The sequence below is a fragment of the Amblyraja radiata genome, chromosome 14 (genome assembly GCF_010909765.2).
Source record: "Amblyraja radiata isolate CabotCenter1 chromosome 14, sAmbRad1.1.pri, whole genome shotgun sequence".
NCBI lineage: Eukaryota > Metazoa > Chordata > Chondrichthyes > Rajiformes > Rajidae > Amblyraja > Amblyraja radiata.
Genome location: NC_045969.1, coordinates 17,745,159 through 17,765,479, shown reverse-complemented (window position 1 = coordinate 17,765,479; position 20,321 = coordinate 17,745,159). Strand labels below are relative to the sequence as shown.

Below are 20,321 nucleotides of genomic sequence, written 5' to 3'. Positions count from 1 at the left end.
CAGGCCCTTCAGCCCAACTTGCCCACAACGGCCAACATGTCCCAACTCCACTAGTTCCACCTGCCGGCATTTGGTCCATATCCCCCCAAACCTGTCCTATCCATGTATCCGTCTAACTGTTTCTTAAACATTGCGATAGTCAACAACTGCTTGTGTTGCAGAATGGTGAGTGGGCAGAAACCAGAGAGAATAGATTACATGAAGATAAACGCAGGTGAAATAATTTTTGGATGAGGTAGAGCTGAGACGTTCAGCAGATTTAGAGCATGTAATGAATTTCAGTGATGTCAGAATCAGTTATGAGCAGAGGTGGAGTTAAATAACATCTGGATGTGAATGTAATAATGATACGACACGATAAAACTTTATTCATCCTCGCTGCCCGGCTTCTCCGCAGTCCTCTGGGAGGCCTGTGGGGCGAGTCGGGCCTACCGGGGTGCGTTCCGGTCGGCGCCACGGTTGTTCGGTGGGTGGATCGGGTCAGCACGGCTCCATGGGACATTCCTGCTGCGCGCACGGCTCCCCAGGACAATTGATCAGGATGTTGACGCTGTATGGTGAGGTTGTGTTCAGGGTTAACCAGCATGCTGATATATAATAGACTGTTATGTTTTACCTGAATAATCTGACGGCTGTAGTGAATTGCCATGTAGAGCAAACGGAGGAATTTCTGTTATCTGAAAAGGAAAAATATATCACCATTGTTTCCCTGGAGGAAACACTGACTCTGTTATACCCTGACGTTATCCACTTGAGGTAATCCTGAGTAGTTGTTAGTTATAAGAGGTTACTGTATAACGGAACGAACTGTTGAAATCTTCATATAAAGATAAATTTGATCCAAGGATCCAGGTTCATTGTACTCAATCATTCACAATCACTTGCCTTGTAAAACTTTCTTGTCCAAAAACAATGCATAAAAAGGCATGCCGTGTTCTCAAATGGACTTGGACATTGAATAAAGCAACAATGCACTAACAGATAGCTGTGCAAGTAAGAACACTCACTCTCATCAAAAGCACATATTTTATGGTCTATTGCATTCATTTGCTGGAAGAGTACATTTGTTGAACTGGAGATTTTACTAAGTGGACATTTCACAAATTCTAATACTGCAAAATCTTGATCCAGGCACACCATTTCTACCCAAATCAGCTTTCAGCATGCAAAAGGTATACTTTTAAGGTGAGGAGAAGGAGATTTAGAGGGGAGTTGTGGAAGACTTTTTTCCACCCAGAGGGTGGTTGAAATCTGTAATGTACCACCTGAGGTGGTGGATATAGATGCACTCACAACATTTGAGACACATCTGTATGGGCACATGAATCACCAAGCATAGTAAGCTACTGACTGTGCTGGTAAATGGAATAAGTGTAGATAGGTACATGATGGCATAGACAATGGTGAGCTGAAGGGTGAATTATGTGCTTTACAACTCTAATCTCAAGTTTTCTTGCACCACAGGGAGAGTCACGGTGCTGCTGATGTTAGATGGATATTTTTTTAAGGCAGAGATAGACAAATTTTTGATTAGAATGGGTGTCAAGGGTTTTTGGGGAGAAGGCAGGAAAATGGGATTAGGAGGCAGAGATCAGCCACGATTGAATGGCAGAGTAGGCTCGATGGGACGAATAGCCTAATTCTACTCCTATAACTTGTGAACTTGTATAAAGCCTTCCTATGAACGCAGCAGGGATAACACTAAAAAAGTGTAAAATAATGACATGGAGATGCATTTTAATGTTAAGAAATTCCCCTTTGTTATATAACAAATCAACATTTAAAAACAGGCAGAGGGAATTTGTTGCCACTACCTGTGATTAATGTTCAAAGAAAGGCATGTATCTTAAATGAATTGGGTCACATTTATTACTCCTCTTTAGCTGTCTTGGAACAGCTCCGAGTATTTGTTTTACTTTTTGAAACACATAGTGAACTTCTTAGAATTTTGCTATAAATTAATATTTTATCATTGTTCCATCACAGCCCACAGACTACAAAAGTTTAAATGTTTATGGTACAATTCCTGTAATGGTATTTGAACTCCTAAATCTGTTTTGCTACTGTACCCAAACTGGGGCCACTATGATATTGATTTTATTTTGTCACAATCTTGTAGGATGCTCAATGAATGTATATTTTCAATCAATATTGGTGTTAAAGGGTTCATAATCCAACAAAACTGGATCTTGTTGAAATTAATTTCATTGAAAACAATGTATATCAATAAATTGGTTTTAAAAAGTGAAGGAATCACCCCTATAGTGAGATATAGGGACTAATTTTGATCGACTCTACTGCAATCAAAATGTGTTCGATATATCTCATTACGGGGTGGTGGTGTATAAAAAATTACATAGAATGTAAATACAAAAGACAGCTTGGCTGGACCGAACCGGTCTATACTTATCACTCTCTTCCATTTAATCATATCAGCACAAACGTCACGTGGCTAGCTATGATATCCTTAAATGCATTTGCACCTCAACTATTCCTTATGGTGGTGATTAATTCTAAAGAATTAACCTACGGTTAAAAAAACATGTTAGTTTGCAACATTAAATATTTTCAAACAGTTAGGACAGTGCAGCCTTCCAATTATAACAAACTGTACCTTTGCAGAATCCTGCTATACTGATGTATTGTTCCAACTAAATCAACAATTGCAGTCTCACCCTCCAATAAGCAATGATACCAAAGTGAAGTTCCAGTCCAGTCCAAATAAAACAGAAACACAAAAGGCATCATTTACGACTTCAGTTGTGTAAATACTGAATTCTGTTGTTACATCCCAAAAGGCAAAGACACAAAGACTGCAGATGCTAGAATGTTGAGCAAGCAAACTGCTGGAGGGACACAGCAGGTCAGGCAGCATATGTGGAGGGAAATGGACTGGACCCTTCTTCAATCAGACTTCTGAAACTTGACTGTTAAGATCCATTGATCGTACATCATCTTTATAATAAATTATAATAAATCCACATTACTGAAAGAGTGTGCATAAATAATTTTTGACTAGTGTACAATTTGTCTGAAGATAACATCACTTTGGACTAAGCCCCAAAGTTAAGTAGAGCAAATTTTACAAAGATGTTTAATGTCTTCGGACACAACTCATGAAATATTTGCATGCTGTCATTTACATAGATACATAGAAAATAGGTGCAGGAGTAGGCCATTCGGCCCTTCGAGCCTGCACCGCCATTCAATATGATCATGGCTGATCATCCAACTCAGTATCCCATGCAGGCAAATGTGCGGTTTAATTTGGCATCATGGCTGGCTTGTTGTGGTCTGAAGGGCCAGTTACTGTGCTGTACTGCCTTCTCTCCATACCCCCTGATCCCTTTAGCCACAAGGGCCACATCTAACTCCCTCTTAAATATAGCCAATGAACTGGCCTCAACTACCCTCTGTGGCAGAGAGTTCCAGAGATTCACCACTCTCTGTGTGAAAAATGTTTTTCTCATCTCGGTCTTAAAGGATTTCCCCCTTATCCTTAAGCTGTGACCCCTTGTCCTGGACTTCCCCAACATCGGGAACAATCTTCCTGCATCTAGCCTGTCCAACCCCTTAAGGGGTTTGCTGCAGTTTCAAGGCTTATACAGTATATTAATGTTAAAGGAAAACCAATATAGCAACCACGCATGCTGTAATATTTTAGTATAGATTTTCAGAGTTTATTCTCACAGTTCGTGGATACAAGATTACAGCAAACGTTCTTGACTGCAATTTTTATAAAAAGGTTTCAAATCTGTATTACTAAATTAGAGGGCAAATAGATGTATATTAATTACTGATGTAAAAAGTGGAGTGGTAAACACATTTACACAGCTTTATCCCTCTTTAATTATATGGGAACAACTAAAGGGGTTGTCCCACTTGGGCGACCTAATCCGCTAGTATTGGCGAGTTTGCCCTCGACTCATACTTGCAGCATGGTCGACACGAGGTCCTAGGAGGTCTTTGTAACTCTCCTTCATGCTCGAGAGTAGTCACCGTGTACTCGACGTTTCAGCTAGGTATTCAGCGTATTTTTCAACATGTTTCAAATGACCTGTGAGCAGGTTTCCAAAGACTAAAGTCTAAAGTCTACAGTAAACGGTGGTCAACATAGAACAGTACAGCACAGTAACTGGCCCTTCAGACCACAACAAGCCAGCCATGATGCCAAATTAAACCGCACATTTGCCTGCACAAGATCTATATCACCCATTTTCTGCCATTTATCTGTCTATTTAAAAGCCTCTTAAACATTGTTATTGTATCTGCTTCCACTACTTGCCCTGCCAGCATATTCCAGGCAACTACAACTTCATGTGAGAAATGTGGGGGGTGAGTTGGGGGAAACTTTTTCTAATCTTTTACCACGACGGAGATGCAATTTATTTCCGCATCGTATCTCCGTCCGAACTGCAGCCTAACATCGAGGAGTTGGCAGCCTTTGCTGGAGACCGATTTCAAGAGCTCCTCCGCGGGTGCCTACGAACTTTAACATCGCGGAGCTCGCGATCCCTTTGCCAGGGATCGACCTCTGAGCTCTCCGGTCAGAGGCCGACTTCAGGAACTCTAAGCCGCAGGAGCTTCGATCGCCCGAACGTGGGAGCTTCGACTGCCGGCTGCAGGAGCTTCAATCACCCCGACTGCGGATGGTTCGACCGCGGGAGAATATAAAAGGAAGGGGATTGGACTTTATTGCCTTCCATCACAGCGAGGAACGTGGGGAATCCGCTGTGGTGGATGTTTATGTTAACTTTCATGTAGTATTGTGTCTTGTTGCTTCTTTTTTGGTATGGCTGTATGGTAATTTGAATTTCACTGTACCTTAATTGGTACATGTGACAATAAATTGATCTTGAAACCTATGCCCATTAATATTTGACATTTTCGTCCTGGGAAAAAGACTCTGACCATCTACTCTGCTTATCTCTCTATGTAAGTTATATCAGGTCAAACCTCTGCCTCTGATGCTTCAGAGAAAACAATCCAAGTTTGTCCAAACTCTTTATTTTATAATCTCTAATCCAGTTAACGTCCAAGTGAATCTCTTCTGCTTCATAGAGTCATACAGCACAAAAATAGGCCCTTCATCCCAACCTGCCCATGCCGACCAAAATGCCCCATCTGCACTAGTCCCACCTGGTCGCATTTGGCCCATATCCCTCTAAACCTTTCCTGTCCATGTACCTGGCCAAATGGTTTTTTTTTACCATCTTCAAAGCTTCCACATCCTTCCTGCAATGCAGTCACTAGAACTCCACACATTATTCCAATTGTGGCCTAACACAAGTTTTATACAGTAGCAACATTACTTCCCATCTTTTATACTCCATGCCCTGATCGATGAAAGCAAGCATGCTATATGCACTCTTTACACACCTTATCCATTTGTGTTGCCACTTTCAGGGAGCTATGGACTTGCATCCCATTGTACATCAATGCCACTAAGGGTCTCACCATGTATTGCTATGTTTGACTTCCCAAAGTGTAACACCTTCAGCTTCCATTTCCCTGTACATATTTCCAACCTGTCTATATCCTGCTGAACCTTGCAAAACCTTGCTCACTATGTACAACTCCACCAAAATGTGTAATTGGCAATCTTACTAATGTCCACATACATTTTCATCCAAATCATATATAATATCATAAACAAAGTTCACGGCATTGATCCTTTGGTCACAGACCTACAGTCAGTAACACCCGTCCACCGCTACCCTTTGTTTCCTATGGCCAAGTCCATTTTGAATCGAATCTACTAAGTCTGCATGTACCCCATGTGCCTTAATCTTCTGGATCAGCCACCATGAGGAGCCTTGAGAGAAAGCTTGAGCCTAAGTCCAGGTAGTCAACATCCACTCAATCATCTTCCTCATCGCCTCAAAAAACTCAATTAAGTTTGTAAGATATGACCTCACCCACATATAGTCATGCTGACTATCCCCAATATGTCTACGCTTTTCCATATGCAAGTAGATCCTATCCCAAAGAATCTTCTCCATAAATTCCCCGATATGCTCACCAGCTATAATTTTTGTCCCCATTGCCCTTAAACAGAGGAGCAACATTAGCTAATCTCTAGTCTTCTGGGGTCTCATCTGTGGCTGGAGAGGATACAACAATCTCCAGGCCCCAGTTATCTCCTCTCTTGCCTTTCTCAATAACCTGGCATATTTCTGATCAGGTCCTGTAGACCTTTCTAACTTAATGTTCTTCAAGTGTCCCAAGACCAGCACCTTCTTGATATCAATACATTTTAGAACATCAGCATATCCATCCCTGATCTGATTATCATCAACAGCTTTCTCTTTAGTGAATACCAATACAAAGTACTCATTTAGTACCTTATCCACTTCCTCTGGCTCCAGGTATAAATTCCCTTCTTTAACTATCTATAACTGTCCCTATCCTCTCCTCACTGCTCCTTTGGATGCCACATAAAAAAAACAGAGCTGGAATAACTGCACTTTCTGAGGCAGGTCATGTGTAAGCAGTGGAATACCTGAGAGATCAGTTCTAGGCCCTCAATATTTAGAATTGACTTTTTATGTTGTGGAGGAGGAATCAAAATGTAAGGTTTACAAGTTTGCCTTTGATATAAAAATAGGCAGAAGGGCATGAGGACTATGATACTTCAATAAGATACAGATTGAGTGATTGGCTACTAGAGTTTAATGTGGGAAGTGCAAGGTCATGGACTTTGATATGAGGAATCAAAAGGCAGCTTATTACCCAATTAGAGAGAGACTGCAAATGAGAGGAGTTCCGGGGGATCAAGGCATTCTGGTGCATGAACCACAAAATGCTAGTAGTCATGTCTAACAAATAGTTAAGGTGGTGAATGCATGTAGCCTTCATTGCAAAAGGATTGGAGTTTCAAAAAAGGGAAGTTTTGTTACAGTTTCACAAGGTGCTGGTGAGGCCACGCCTGAAATACTGTGCTGTTTTGGTCCCCTTACTTTAAAATATATACAGTAGCATTAAAGGCAATCCAAAGGAGATTCGCAATGCTAATTCTTTGGATGAGAAGATTGTCCTAGCAACAAGCTTGGTCATTTGGGTTAGTATTCCCTGGAGTTTAGAAGAATGAGGGGTGACTTTATTCAAAACGGAAGATCCAATGGGACTTGACAGGGTAGATGTTGTGATACTAGTGAGAGTCACAAGCAAGGGGGACACAGCTACAAAATAAGTTGGGGTGCTTAGAAATGTGTGCATCATAGTGCATCTCTGGGATTCTCTGTCCCAAGTATGACAATAGGTGGAAATAGACAAATAGCTGAAAGAAAGGGGAATTAAAGGTGTTGGGGAACTGGCACAAGGAGCTGAGGCTGGCAAGTTTGGGTTACATTTCCATTTCCATTCCTTCTTATTCACTTCAATTATTTTATGAAGGGCTGTAATCATCATATCCTGAACAATTCACATAAAAATTTGAGGATTTTGCATCTGGCCTTAAATACTAAATAAAATCTTTTGAACATAGTTATGTTGATACAGGCTCTTGCCCAAGTGAATGTTTTCCAGGTTGAGTTCTTTAAAAGGTTCTCTAAGATTCCTTTGTACTTTTTGCGACACACAATTACCATAGATGTACATAAAAAGTTTTGTTATGGAAATACATTTCTAGCCTCGTTCTTTCAGATATGGCACGGTTGAGACCATTTTTCAAAAGGGCGTTGAAATGGAAATTCTATATTATTCTCCTGTTGGATTCAATGGAAGTTACTGTCTCTACTTCTCTTAGTTCGGCTGCACAGCTGTCTGCAGTCCAGGGATTTCTCATTATGGTGAAGATCGACACAAAATGCTGGAGTAACTCAGCATCTCAGGAGAAAAGGAACAGGTGACGTTTCAGGTCGAGAACCTTCATCAGACTGAGAATAAGGGAGGGGCAAACTGTTATACAACTATTGTACGAGATATTGGCGAGACCACATTTGGAGCAGTGTTCAGTTTTGGTCACCCTTCTATAGGAAGGATGTCATCGAGCTCAAAGGAGAGCAGAGAAGATTTATGAGGATGTTGCCAGGACAAGAGGTGCTGAGCAATAGCGAGAGGCTGCGTGAGCTCAGACTATATTCCTTGGAGTGCAGGAAGCTGAGGGGTGATCTTATAGAAGTGTATAAAATCATGATTGGAATATATGGGGTGAATGCGCAGAGTCTTTTACCCAGAGAAGGAGAATCAAAAACCATGGGACAACCCACAGCTGCAGGCATCCACTGCCATGTGGGAGCTCAGTTTGCAGCTGCATTTTCAACGCGAACTCTTTGCAATATTAGCAGGATGGAGCCCTGTTGTGACCCAGGGAAGACTAATACTTGAGGCCTCAGTGAAATTTAGAAAGAGGGCATATTAGGAGATTGGGGACAGAGACGTGGGAAGCATGGGTCAAGAACATGGGAGGGTCTGATGAACGGTCCTGACCCAAAACGTTATGTATCCATGCTCTGCAGAGATGCTGCCTGATCTTCCAAGTTACTCCAGCACTGGGTTTTTTTTAAGCAGTATCTGCTGTTCCTTGGTTTGACCATGGGTGGCTAGATTGGTCAGTGTAGTGACGCAGTGGAAACTAAAAGATGCACAAGAAGTATAACACAAAGTGTTGGAAGAACTCAACGGGTCAGGCAGCTCATGGGGAAGGAAATGGATGGGCAACATTTTGGCTTGGAACCCTTGTTCAAACTGATAAATCATTGACTTCCTGACAGGTATCTAGGACTGAACTGAGATGACCAGTTTGTGGTGAATTAAACAACAATCATTTTCAACCAGGACAATATTCTCTAAATTTACCTGCAATGTTCCATAATAACTATTCATAGTGATTGACATTATGCAAGTCGAAACTACTGCAAATGATGAAAATAAAATAGAAAACTCTGAAAACATTCAAATCAGGCAGAACCTGTGGAAAGAGAAACAGTCAACATTGCAGTCTGGGATCCTTTGTCACAACTGGGAGAGAAATAAAGAAAGTAAATTAGTTTTCAGTAGCAGGCAGGAGGAGAGGAAAATAAAGAACAAAAAGGAATATCTTTGATGAGAGAGTCCAGATGATTTAATGTGACAACTAAACAGTAGTTCAAATCAGGTTAAGCTTCTTGTCTGTGTAGGATGTTGAGAATTCTAAGGCTGTGAGACATGCCCAGCAGGACGAACTGCACAAGAGAGAGAAAAAAAAAGAAAAAACTGAGCCAAAATAAAGATTGTCAGAACTGAAGTTTTCTAATACATGCAGTAAGAAAGAGTGAGTGTTGGAGAATTTGATATTGAGTCCTGCAAGCTTCAATATGCTTAGATGGAAGATGAGGTGTTGTTCCGCAGGCTTGCATTGGGCTTTGCGGTATTCGTGCAGGATGCCACAAAGGTCAGAGTGGGAGTTGATGGTGAATTAAAGTGAAATCTCACAGGAGGCTCGGGGTCACTCCTGCAGCCTGAACACAGATGCTGTGCAAAGCAATTTCTCAATCTGTGTTTAGTTTCTCTAAGGCAGTGCAACTGAATCGTTAATTCACCTGCGAAGACTGTTTGGGTCCCTGGATCGTGTTAAAGGAAGAGGTGATGTCAATGTGGTCGGTGCATAAGAGGACTGACTTCACAGTCGCAAGGAGGAAAGTCAAAAGTGGTTTATTGTCATGTGTCCCAGAGAGAATAATGAAATTCTTACTTGCAGCAGCACAACATAATATGGAGACATAATACTCTGTAAAAAATGTAAAAAACGAGAAAAAAAAGTTCACACACACACACACACACACACAAACACTATAATCGTGCAAAAAGACAAACCAATGCCCCCAAGTCTATGTAGTCCAGATTATTTGCAGGTTGTAGTGTTTAATAGCCTGATGGCTGTAGGGAAGAAGCTGTCCCTGAAGTTGGATGTTACCGTTTTTAGGCTCCTGTATCTTCTTCTCAATGGCAGGGGTGAAATGAGTGTGTGGCCAGGGTGGTGTGGGTCTCTGATGATGCTGGCTACATATTTGAGGTAGCAACTCCTGTAAATCCCTTCGATGGTGGGGAGGTCAGAGCCAGTGATGGAATGGACAGTGTTCACAACTTTTTGCAGTCTTTTCCGCTCGTGGACGTTAAATTGAGTTGGATTGGTATTTGGCTGCACAGTCAAGATTACTGCAAAACCCGTGATGGACCCGTCAGTGTTCAGAGAACTAGAAATCTCAAGTATGTGACACCTTATGGCAGGCCAGAATGAGAAAACATACTGCAGTTTCTTTTGTTGGTTTCATGTTTAGACAGACTTAAACAGTTTGCCTTCTCCCCACAAATCATAGGGAGCATTTGGGGACTCTGCATTGAGCTCTTTGTATTAGACAGACAACTGACATACATTACCCAGCAGATAGGACATTTTGCTTTGTGGTTCAGTTATGTTGGCTACCTAACCTTCAACATGTTTCATTTGGCTTTGCTTAATTATGATTAAAACCTTTGTCTTTCAACATATGCGAGCACTGTGAAAATAAATTGGCAAGGAAGTCATTCTGAAACCCTGTAAACCATCACTCTTTAAAATGGATCTTATAATGCATGGGAAAGAGAAATTGAAATCAAACTCCAGACGCAGGAAGCCAATATTGTGAACGGCTTGCATATTAAAAAAACTACTTTTCTTATTCCTATTGGAAATTTTGCACCGTGACGATATAGACCAAAATGGGTTTTTTTAAAACACATCTTGAGCATCTTGTTCAATCGGAAAGTGAATGGGTAATGTATTCAATATAATTCACCAAGACAAGGCAGAAACGACACAAATTAAATACATTTAAAATGCACAACCATGTAAAATTTAGGCAGAGAGATTTATTTTACATTTTTTATTAGGGAACAAAGAATAGGAAATTTGACAGAGTCAATTTAAGAAGGTGTCATCAAACATCCTCAAAATGTTTGGTGACATGATCACATTGAATGGCGGTGCTGGCTTGAAGGGCCGTATGGCCTACTACTGCACCTATTGTCTAAATCTCGTTATGGATTCCTCAAGCTTTGATTAATGGCTTATCTTTCTTTCTCTTTACTTCTTCTACATTTGTGCACTATAAATTTCTTGGCTCCTGCAAGCTCTCTTTGTACAACTTCATCTATTCTTTCAGTTTAGGCTGTTGTGCAATTATTCGTAGATTCCGCAATCATTTCCAGTTTACTTTCAGTATAGGAAAGTAATCAATAAAGATTATGTAATAAGAATAAGTAAGCAACTTTGCACAATAAATTTGACAAATCAGCTCAATGCAAAGAATAAAATATAAATATTCAGAATGATTGAATCTGATGAAACTATGAGGTCTGGGGAGAAAAATCAGTGTTGTCTAATGTGCCTGAAGGTTTCATCTTAAAATGTAAATAATATTACATAAATACATAAAATCTGTTATTCTAGGTAATGAAAGTTTGCTCAGAGTCGCATTAAACAGCAAGGTAAGAGCCCTTAGTCCATTCCTGTTGGTGTTTCTCTCCATGGAGACTTCTCTGTAGTTGAGTCACCTAATTTACATTGTTCACAAGTTTTTTATTTGAAGCTTTCTTTTTAAATGATTCCAACCTCAGACATCAGTTCTTGGATTGAACACGAGTACACAGTTGCCAGAAGAAAAATTCTCAGACTCCCACAAACACAATCTCCTCCTAAATTCTGTGGGAAGAATTCAAGAACCATTAAAAGCTTGGAATGAAATCCCACCACCCTCTTCCAGATAGTTTCTTCTTTACAAAATGCCACTTTTATTCAAACTAAAACAAGTCTTTTGGAGAGTCTATGGCTCACCTTACCCTTGGAGGGCCCAGGCGGCATAGTGACACAGCGGTAGAGCTGTCCCACACACGAGGGACGATTTTACAACTTACCGAAGCCAATTAACCTACAAACCTGTACGTCTTGGGAATGTGGGAGGAAACCGGAGATCTCTGAGAAAATCCACGTGGTCACCGGGAGAATGTACAAACTCCGTACAGACAGCACCTGTCATCAGGATCAAGCCCGAATCCCTGGCGCTGTAAGGCAGCAACTCTACCGCTGCGCCACCATGCCATAGTTGAATAAATGACACTATATAGGGTCAAATTGGGTATTAATTGAAGCAATTGCAAGTTTACTAATTTTCTACCTGGATGTCACTGACTGGTCCAGCAATTATTCCCTAATTGCTTGCTAGATTTGTCAGAGCCAATTTCATTATGTGGGCCTGGAGTTACAGATTGGGTGAGGACGACAAGTTTCCTTCCCTGATGGCAAATGGGCATTTGATGGTCAGAATGGACACTGTGGGCCAAAGGGGCCTGCTTCTATGCTGTCTGGCATTAAGAATATCAGTGAACCCAATGATCTTTCCACGAGAAACTCCAGTGGTTTCACGTTTATCATTAATGATTCTAGCTTTTCAAACATCATTATTATTAAATTTCTAGAGTTGTTTTGACAGGATCAGTCATCTAGGCCTCTGGGTACCAGTTCAGTAACTTAACCATACCCCATTCTGAGATATCTGGGACCCATTTCCACGGCCATTCATTCACTATACCCATTAATATCAGGGGTTCACAAAAATGTATCAGCCTCAGATTTATCAGATTTTCTTTCGGAGGCTGCAATGTTCAAAGGTGTGGCTTTCAGCACGCAGGCCCCGTTTAGTAGCATACAAGACTACTTGCGATTGAATTTTACTGCTGCTGAACCCCGAATGAAATCTTCATGAGCCGGCTACACACCACCCCATTAATGTGCCATTACTGCCCACCAATACAATTTCAGGGCACGAGTTATTTCTTCCACTCTGCCTCTTGCAAAGTCTCCATTCCATTCTCCTGGTTTGTTCATTTCCGCCACAACTGCTGCAATAAAGACATTGTCATCAAAATATTTTGCCTCTTCTTGAACCATAATCTCTCCTTCACCTTTCGGGACAGTGGTTTTAATCTCATTGTGTTTATTTCCCACGTTCTGCTCTCACACCTTCTCCTCCATGACAAAGGAAGAACACAGTTCCTCCAGGATTTCATTTTCTACCCTACCACCTTTGAATTCAACAGATCATCCTTCACAATTTACATCAGCTCCATCTACAGTACATTCCACCATCAGACACATATTCCACCGCCCACACCTTTCGAAGGAAATCACTCTCCTTGATCCCCTCTTCCATCCCAACTTATCATTCTCTGTCTTATGGCAACTTACCACATCATTGCAAGAGATGCAATAACTGCCCTTTCACCTCTTCCCATCCCACCATCCAAGAAACCAAATATTCATTTCAGATAAAGTAGTATATCACTTGCACGTCTTATCTAGAGTACTGGTGTGCTATGTTTTGTGTTCACAATGTGATCTCTACTACATGGGAAATCCAAAACACTATAGTTTTTGGAGCACTGCGCTCAGTCCATAGGACTGATGCAGACCTTCTGGCCGAATGCCACTCTATTCACCACCCAAATCTCACCCCAACCTTTCTGCATGGTCTCCTACAACAAAGCCAAATGCAAGCTTGAAGGGCAGCACTTAATTTTCCATCTGTGTATGTTGCAGCCTTCGAGACTCTTCTTCCGTCAAATTCTTCAACATACCTGTAAGTTAACTCATTTTGAAACCCTTGTGAACTCATCCTCATGAAATTCTATGATAGTTGTTTTTTCCTCTCTCTTGTAGGACATGCCCAGTGGTTCAGATACACAATGCAATGGATAGTGCAAAGACAATAGTACCTGGGTGCAGAATTTATTAATGCATATAACAATAGATTATATTTATGAAAAAAGGATTGAAAGATAGTCGAGCTGCATCATCCAAGACCTTGCCTGTTGCTAACCACAATCATATTTTTCTGGATGTGAACGGCTGAATAAACTGATGCCAACCTCACCCCAACTCCCACCTCTGCATCACTAGGCAAGGCAGAGTGGTCTAAAAGCAATGAGTAAGTCTCATCTCTATCCAACCCAGCAGCCCAACCCATGGCTGTCAGAGGCTTGTTAAATATCTGATTGTCAGACATTTAAGAGCCAGCAAAATATATATGAATAAGATATTTTAAAAGAAACATGATGTTGAATGAGATTAAAATATTAACAAATAATTTATAACATTTAATTATAGTAAAATAAATCAAGTGTCCTCCACACGTGCCTTTCTGTATGACATTTTATATAACAGATGCATTTGGAACTCAATTCAGAATCTCACTGGTTCACCACAGGATTTAATAGCAAGTATGGTGGACGGAGTGGGGGGAGAGGGATGAGAGAGACAGTGCAGATATCTTATCGTAATGATACTAGCCATCAGTCAACACCAAGCAAACCATTATTTTTCGATCATGCTTGAGAATGAGAGTTGTTCAGAACTGAGGCACTAACGAATGAAAACCTACACCCACTGGTCATCAAATTTGTGGCAATGTCTATTGAGATTGTTACCAAAAAAAATCATTAAAAGATCAGCTTTTACATATAACTATTGCAACATACAATATTAAACCAGAACTCAGATTGGCTAAAATATTTTAAAGACAAATTATTTAAGGGCAGGAGAAATGGAATTATAATAGAAGGCTCCAACTGGCAGAGACACTGTATTCTGTGCTATAATTTCTACAATTCTAAATACAGTTCGGAGACTTAAATCATCCTTTTGTTTTAATTCCACAAAGTAATACATTGGGAAGCTTTTATTTTTTTTGTTTTGACCGCATTTGATTTCTATCAGTACTGCAGTTTTTTAATGAAATTTCTCAACTTGCTTCAGTTCGTTCCTGGAGAGAGGAAGAGAATGGTTTTGATAAAGTGCAGTGTTTTGTCTACTATTTGCTCTAGTCTTCAGCTCCCGCATACTCAAGGAGATATGCAGTTGCTTACCCACACTAACTTCCTATATTGGTTTCTTAGTGAACCTAAATCCAGTTTTACTCACTTGTCCTTCCTTTGGCCCTCTGGGTTCCACTCCTCTAATTCCTTTCGCTTGCGTTGCTGGGGATGAATTATGGAGTTTAGCTTTGGGTCCAATGAACCAAATATTTTGGTTCACTGATGGTTTAAATATCAGGGCGATAGATCTGAAGAAATAAAAACAAGTCCAAGTTCAGGTCAGGTTTCCTGGAAATTTGCCAAAGTCAAACCTAAAGCCAGGATCTCCCAATTGTTTGCTCATGTCAAAGATAACAGTCTTTGTATTGTTCATCTCTTTGCACTGACGTGGCTAGCTTTACAACCATAATTTATCATATATAGGAACAACAGCGGGCTGGTCATTCTCTTTAGCCTGAGCATGCATTTAGATAAAAGGTAATCAGTACATAAACTACATTTAAAAGACACAACGTGCTGGAATAACTTAGTTGGTCAGGAGGCTTCCTTAGAGAACGTGGATCGGTGAAGTTTCGGGTCGGGACCCTTCTTCAGACTTAAGGCAGACTGGAACTGAAGAAGGATCCCGACCAGAAATGTCTCTTTCCATATTCTCCAGGGATGCTGCCTGACCCACTGAGTTACTCCAGCATTTTGTGTCTTTTTGTTTGTAAACCAGCATTTGCAGTTCCTTTTTTAGAATATTAACAATATTTCCCCATGTTGCATCATTTCCCTCTAACCACTACCTAACAAAAATCTAAGCATTTACATCTCCAGCATTTCAACCAGGATTTACAGCAGTACGACTGATCAAGTCCTAGACTGCAATAATCTTATTAATTCATTCATAAATGCCCCAGTACCACATATCCTGTTGTTTTGGACTCCTTCATTCAAAGCAAACATTTTACCCCAAGTGTTCAAGAAGGAACTGCAGATGCTGGAAAATCGAAGGTACACAAAAATGCTGGAGAAACTCAGCGGGAGCAGCAGCATCTATGGAGCGAAGGAAATAGGTGACGTTTCGGGCCGAAACCCTTCTTCAGACTGATTTTACCCCAAGCGATCTCTTTCATGCACCTCATTTGGATCACCTAACAATCTTACAAACTCAAAAGAAACACGAAATATGTCCATGCCACTGGTACCAAGAATTTAACTTATAGTCCAGGTATTATTCCCTTCCAAAACCAATATTTCTTTACAACCTAGTAGGAAGGCAAACCAGCGCCAACTCCCAGAGCACACTCATCGGTCCCAATCCACATTTACATTCCCGAAACCTATTCTCACACTCATATTCAGCTCACTATCCAAAACGGAATCAATACTCCAAACAAGGTCTGCCCAAGTTCTCTACAGCTGATCCATCATGTCCATTCCAAAATACCCCAAATAAAACTCCATTTTACTGCACAATTATTTTCTTGGAGGCACAAGGAACTGCAGTTGCTGGCATCTTGAGCAAAACACAAATTGCTGGAGTAACTCAGCGGCTGAGGCATCATCTGGCGAGGGAGTGGACAGGTGACATTGAGTCGAGACCTTTCTTCAGGCTGATTGTTTTCTTATTTGTTTTTGTCAAGGATTTTAATTATCCAAGAGGCTACATCCTTTGTATTCCTTTATGTCCTAAATTTTAATCCTTTACTGCCCTAAATTTTACATGAATGCATATTTTGGGGTTACCTTCTGAGTTCCATCATTCAAAAGGAGGAAATGTAAAGGTCTTTCACACTCTGGACTGAGGAGAACCTCTCCTTCTGTTCCTGCAAACTTTACCCCACAAGATAGGACTCTTCGTTGAGCGTGTCAAACCATATTTGTGTTTCCATTCAAAAGTCTGCATAAAAAGTTAGCAGACGGACCCAATAAGTTGTTATTGATAGCAAACAGTACTCTGGCCTTCATAGCAAAGGGATTTGGGTTTATATATAGGAAGTTGTTACAGTTGTACAGGGTGTTGGTGACACCTGGAGTACCATGCATGGTTTTGGTCCCTTATCTAAAAATGTTGATAACAACACAAGATTCAATACAATACAATACTATACAATTCACCAGGCTAATTGCAGGAATGAGGTGGTTGGAATTGCAGGAGGAGCTTGACAGTTTAGATCTGCATTCCTTAGAATTTAGAAGATATATCGGTGACCTTACTGAAACATAACATTCTAAGATGACAGATATTGAGATATTTTCACCGGTGGGCCAGTCATAAACCAAGGGACAGAACCGCAAAATAAAGGGCCAATCATTTAAAACTGATGTCGAAATTTCTTCTCAGAGGGTTGCGAACCTCCAGAATTCTCTGCTGCTGCTCCCTCTGCTGGAGGCAGGGCACTAGATATATTTAAAATGGTGATAGACACATATTTTTGCAAGATTGAGCCTCCACTGCCCCCTGAGGTAGAGAATTCCGCAAATTCACCACTCTCCGGGTGAAAACGTTTTTCCTCATCTCGGTTCTAAATGGTCTACTCCTTATTCTTAAATTATGGCCCCTGGTTCTAGACACCCCCAACATCGGGAACATGTTTCCTGCATCTAGCGTGTCCAATCCCTTAAAAACAGAATGAAATAAATTCTCTTGTGTTTATCATCAAAAAAGGAATTTACGTCACTGACAATCTGATACCATTAATTATTCAACCTTGTTCATATTGCAATTTTCCTTATTACTTCTTTCCGTTGTAAATATATTTCCCCTTGCATGCAAACTTATAACAACATTAACATCAAATCCTTACTTTTAACACAGAGGATGAATCCTGGTTACAGAGACATTTTAAAATATGCCCCATTCATGGGAACTTGGTTCCATTGGGCTTGCAATTTTCACCAGGGTTCCTGATACTTTTTTTTGTAAATGCAAGTGATCTGAAATTGAGATTTAAACAGGATCTCCCGTGGTTCCAGCACATTCATCCTGCCAAGTTTCTCTGTTAGGTCTGTACTAGACAGGGGTATGTTGATTCAGATGATGCTGTAAGACTTGGACATTTGAAGTTTTAATTGGATCTCTTATGATGCCACCCATCGAGAAAGTAGCAGTCAAAGCCCAAACAAGATGTTGAAGTCTCTGTCGGCTTGGTTCCCTTCATCAATGAGATGCAGAATCAGCAAACAAAATTGTCATTTATTTCCCTTCAGCCAAGTCCCATATCATGATTGAGATACAACAAAAGAACATAGAACAGTACAGCAGAGAAAGAAGCCCTTATGACCACCACGTTTGTGTAAAGCTAATTGCTATGCTTGTACATAATCAGTACCCCTCTGTTCCCTGCCAGTTTATACATCCGCCCAAATGCCTCTTAAATGTTGCGATAATATCTACTTTTATACCAGTACATTCAAGGCAATCGCCCCTCCAATGAGGTCCACAGATCAAAATCTATTAAATACTAGGCAGGAAACTTCATTATTTATGTTGACTGGACACCCACACGTTCTGTAGCATCAAGTGACATTGAAATATTGAGATGTATTTAAAACCTACTAGACTAAGTTGGGTCCCAGTCTATGTGGGGGCGGGAGGGATTTGTGGGGCGGGGGGATTTGTGGGGTGGGGGGTTGTGGGAGCGGGGGGGCGGGGAGGGGGGAGGGGTGTGTGTGGGCGGTGGGGTGTGAGTGGCAGGGGGCGTTGTGGGGGGGGACGGGTGTGGGCAGTGGGGAGTTGTGGGGGGAGAATGGTGTGTGGGTGGGGGGGGGAGTGAGCTCTGAAAAAAGATGGGGGAGGGGGGCAGGAGCCAGCGAGGGGGACCAGAGGGTTAGTGGCTGGAATTGGCGGTGCGATGGGGACTCACTGCGGGCGCTGGTCGTTGGTCGTTCTCCTCCACCGGGATCAGAGTCTCCGCTTTCCGTTTGGCGACATCGGCTGGGTCTTCGGTTCTGGGCTGGGCTGGGTCTCCGACTCTGGGCTGGGCTGGGTCTCCCATGCTGGGCTAGTTCAGGTCTCCAGGGCTGGGCTGCTGCTTCGGGCAGGGCTGCTGCTTGGGGCGGGACTGCTGCTTGGGGCGTGGCTGCTGTTTGGGGCGGGTCTGGGCTGCTTTGGGTCCCTCCGAACGTCCGGTTGGAAACTTCCGCCGGCCATCCTCAGCTCCAATAAAGACGCAATGGCGCAGGAAGGGGCGGACCGTCCCGGGGAGTGACAGGGGTAGAGACTAATCTGCTGACTGGCTGGAGAAGCGATCGATCTGCGCACGTGCGGTTTTTACCTCGCTAACTTTTACGACATTCAACTGATCGGAACGAAACTTGGTGGACTCGCAGCACAGGAGAACTGCGAGTGAACTGACGAAAAATCGTAGCGCTATCGCAAACCGTTTTTTGTGCAAATGGAAAGACTGCGCAACCGGAAGATAATAAGATCAGAGTTTTTGTTATGTATAGATAGATAGATTGCAAGGCATATATTGACAATGCTCTAGAAACAAGGAACAGCAGATGCTGGTTTATAAAAAAAGACACAAAGCGCTGGAGTAACTCAGCAGATCAGGTAGCTTCTCTGGAGAACATGGATAGGTGGCGTTATAGGTTGGGACTTTCTTGTTAGGGAAGAGTGAAGCCGTCCATTGTGTTGTGAGGCTTGATAGGACGAGCTAACGACAGATTTAGCACTACAAAACTGGGTATTCAAGAGGTGGCCCTTCCAATTCCCATACTGACCTTTTTAGCCTGGGCCTCCTCCACTGCGAGGCTAGATGCAAATTGGATTGAACAGCACCCCATTTTGATTTGGCAGCTTACAGTGATATGAACGTTGATGTCTCTAATTTCAAGTAACTCTTGCATTCCTTTCTTCCCCCCACTCCCCACCCTAGTCATCCTATAAGTTCCACTGTTTGCACCCCTGTACATTAGCACATCTTTCCCAGCCAACAATGGGCCATTATGGACCTCACCCTACCATCTGTTGCTGGGCCTGTTTTCTATCTTTTCTATCTTTTGTCTTCTCTATCTTTTGGTCTGAAGAAAGGTTCCGACCCGAAATGTTGTCTATTCCTTTTAAGATGCTGCCTGACCCGCTGAGTTACTCCAACATTTTGTGTTTATCTTCGGTATAAACCAGCATCTGGAGTACCTTCCTACACATTCATGAGGTGCTTTGGACCAGCAGAAGCTGGTCTACACGGTCACAATTTATAACTACATGGCGAGGCACATCCTCCACCATCATCAAACCAGGACATCAACATTCATTCAGTAAGGTAGCAGAAAGACTTTCTGTGTGAAGACACATTGAAACATGATGAGGCACCAGCCCAGTGAAGTTTCACCACATACTACATGCATGCCAAATATGCAACAGCACGCAATAGACAGTGATAAACAATCTCACAAACAAAGGACTGGAGCAGAGTTGTGCAAATCCATGCTCTAGACACGAATAGTTAAATAACTAAAGACAGGAGATTCCAAGAATGTCCAAATACCCATTAAATATT

At 41.7% G+C, this 20,321-nt stretch overlaps 1 protein-coding gene across 4 annotated transcripts in view; it reads right to left on the bottom strand.

Moving 5' to 3' along the window:
• col8a1 (collagen type VIII alpha 1 chain) overlaps positions 1-20,321 on the bottom strand; it is a 98,127-nt gene that overhangs the window by 29,632 nt on the left and 48,174 nt on the right. For 2 of the 4 annotated variants that reach the window (XM_033032647.1, XM_033032646.1), the window contains exon 2: positions 14,936-15,077. The exons of the other annotated variants lie outside the window; for them this stretch is intronic. Coding sequence is in view for 1 of the 2 variants with exons in the window: in XM_033032646.1 (XP_032888537.1) it covers positions 14,936-15,077 (142 nt within the window). In the remaining variant the exon portion in view is untranslated. The remainder of the gene's footprint in view (positions 1-14,935; positions 15,078-20,321) is intronic. 4 annotated transcript variants of the gene reach the window in all.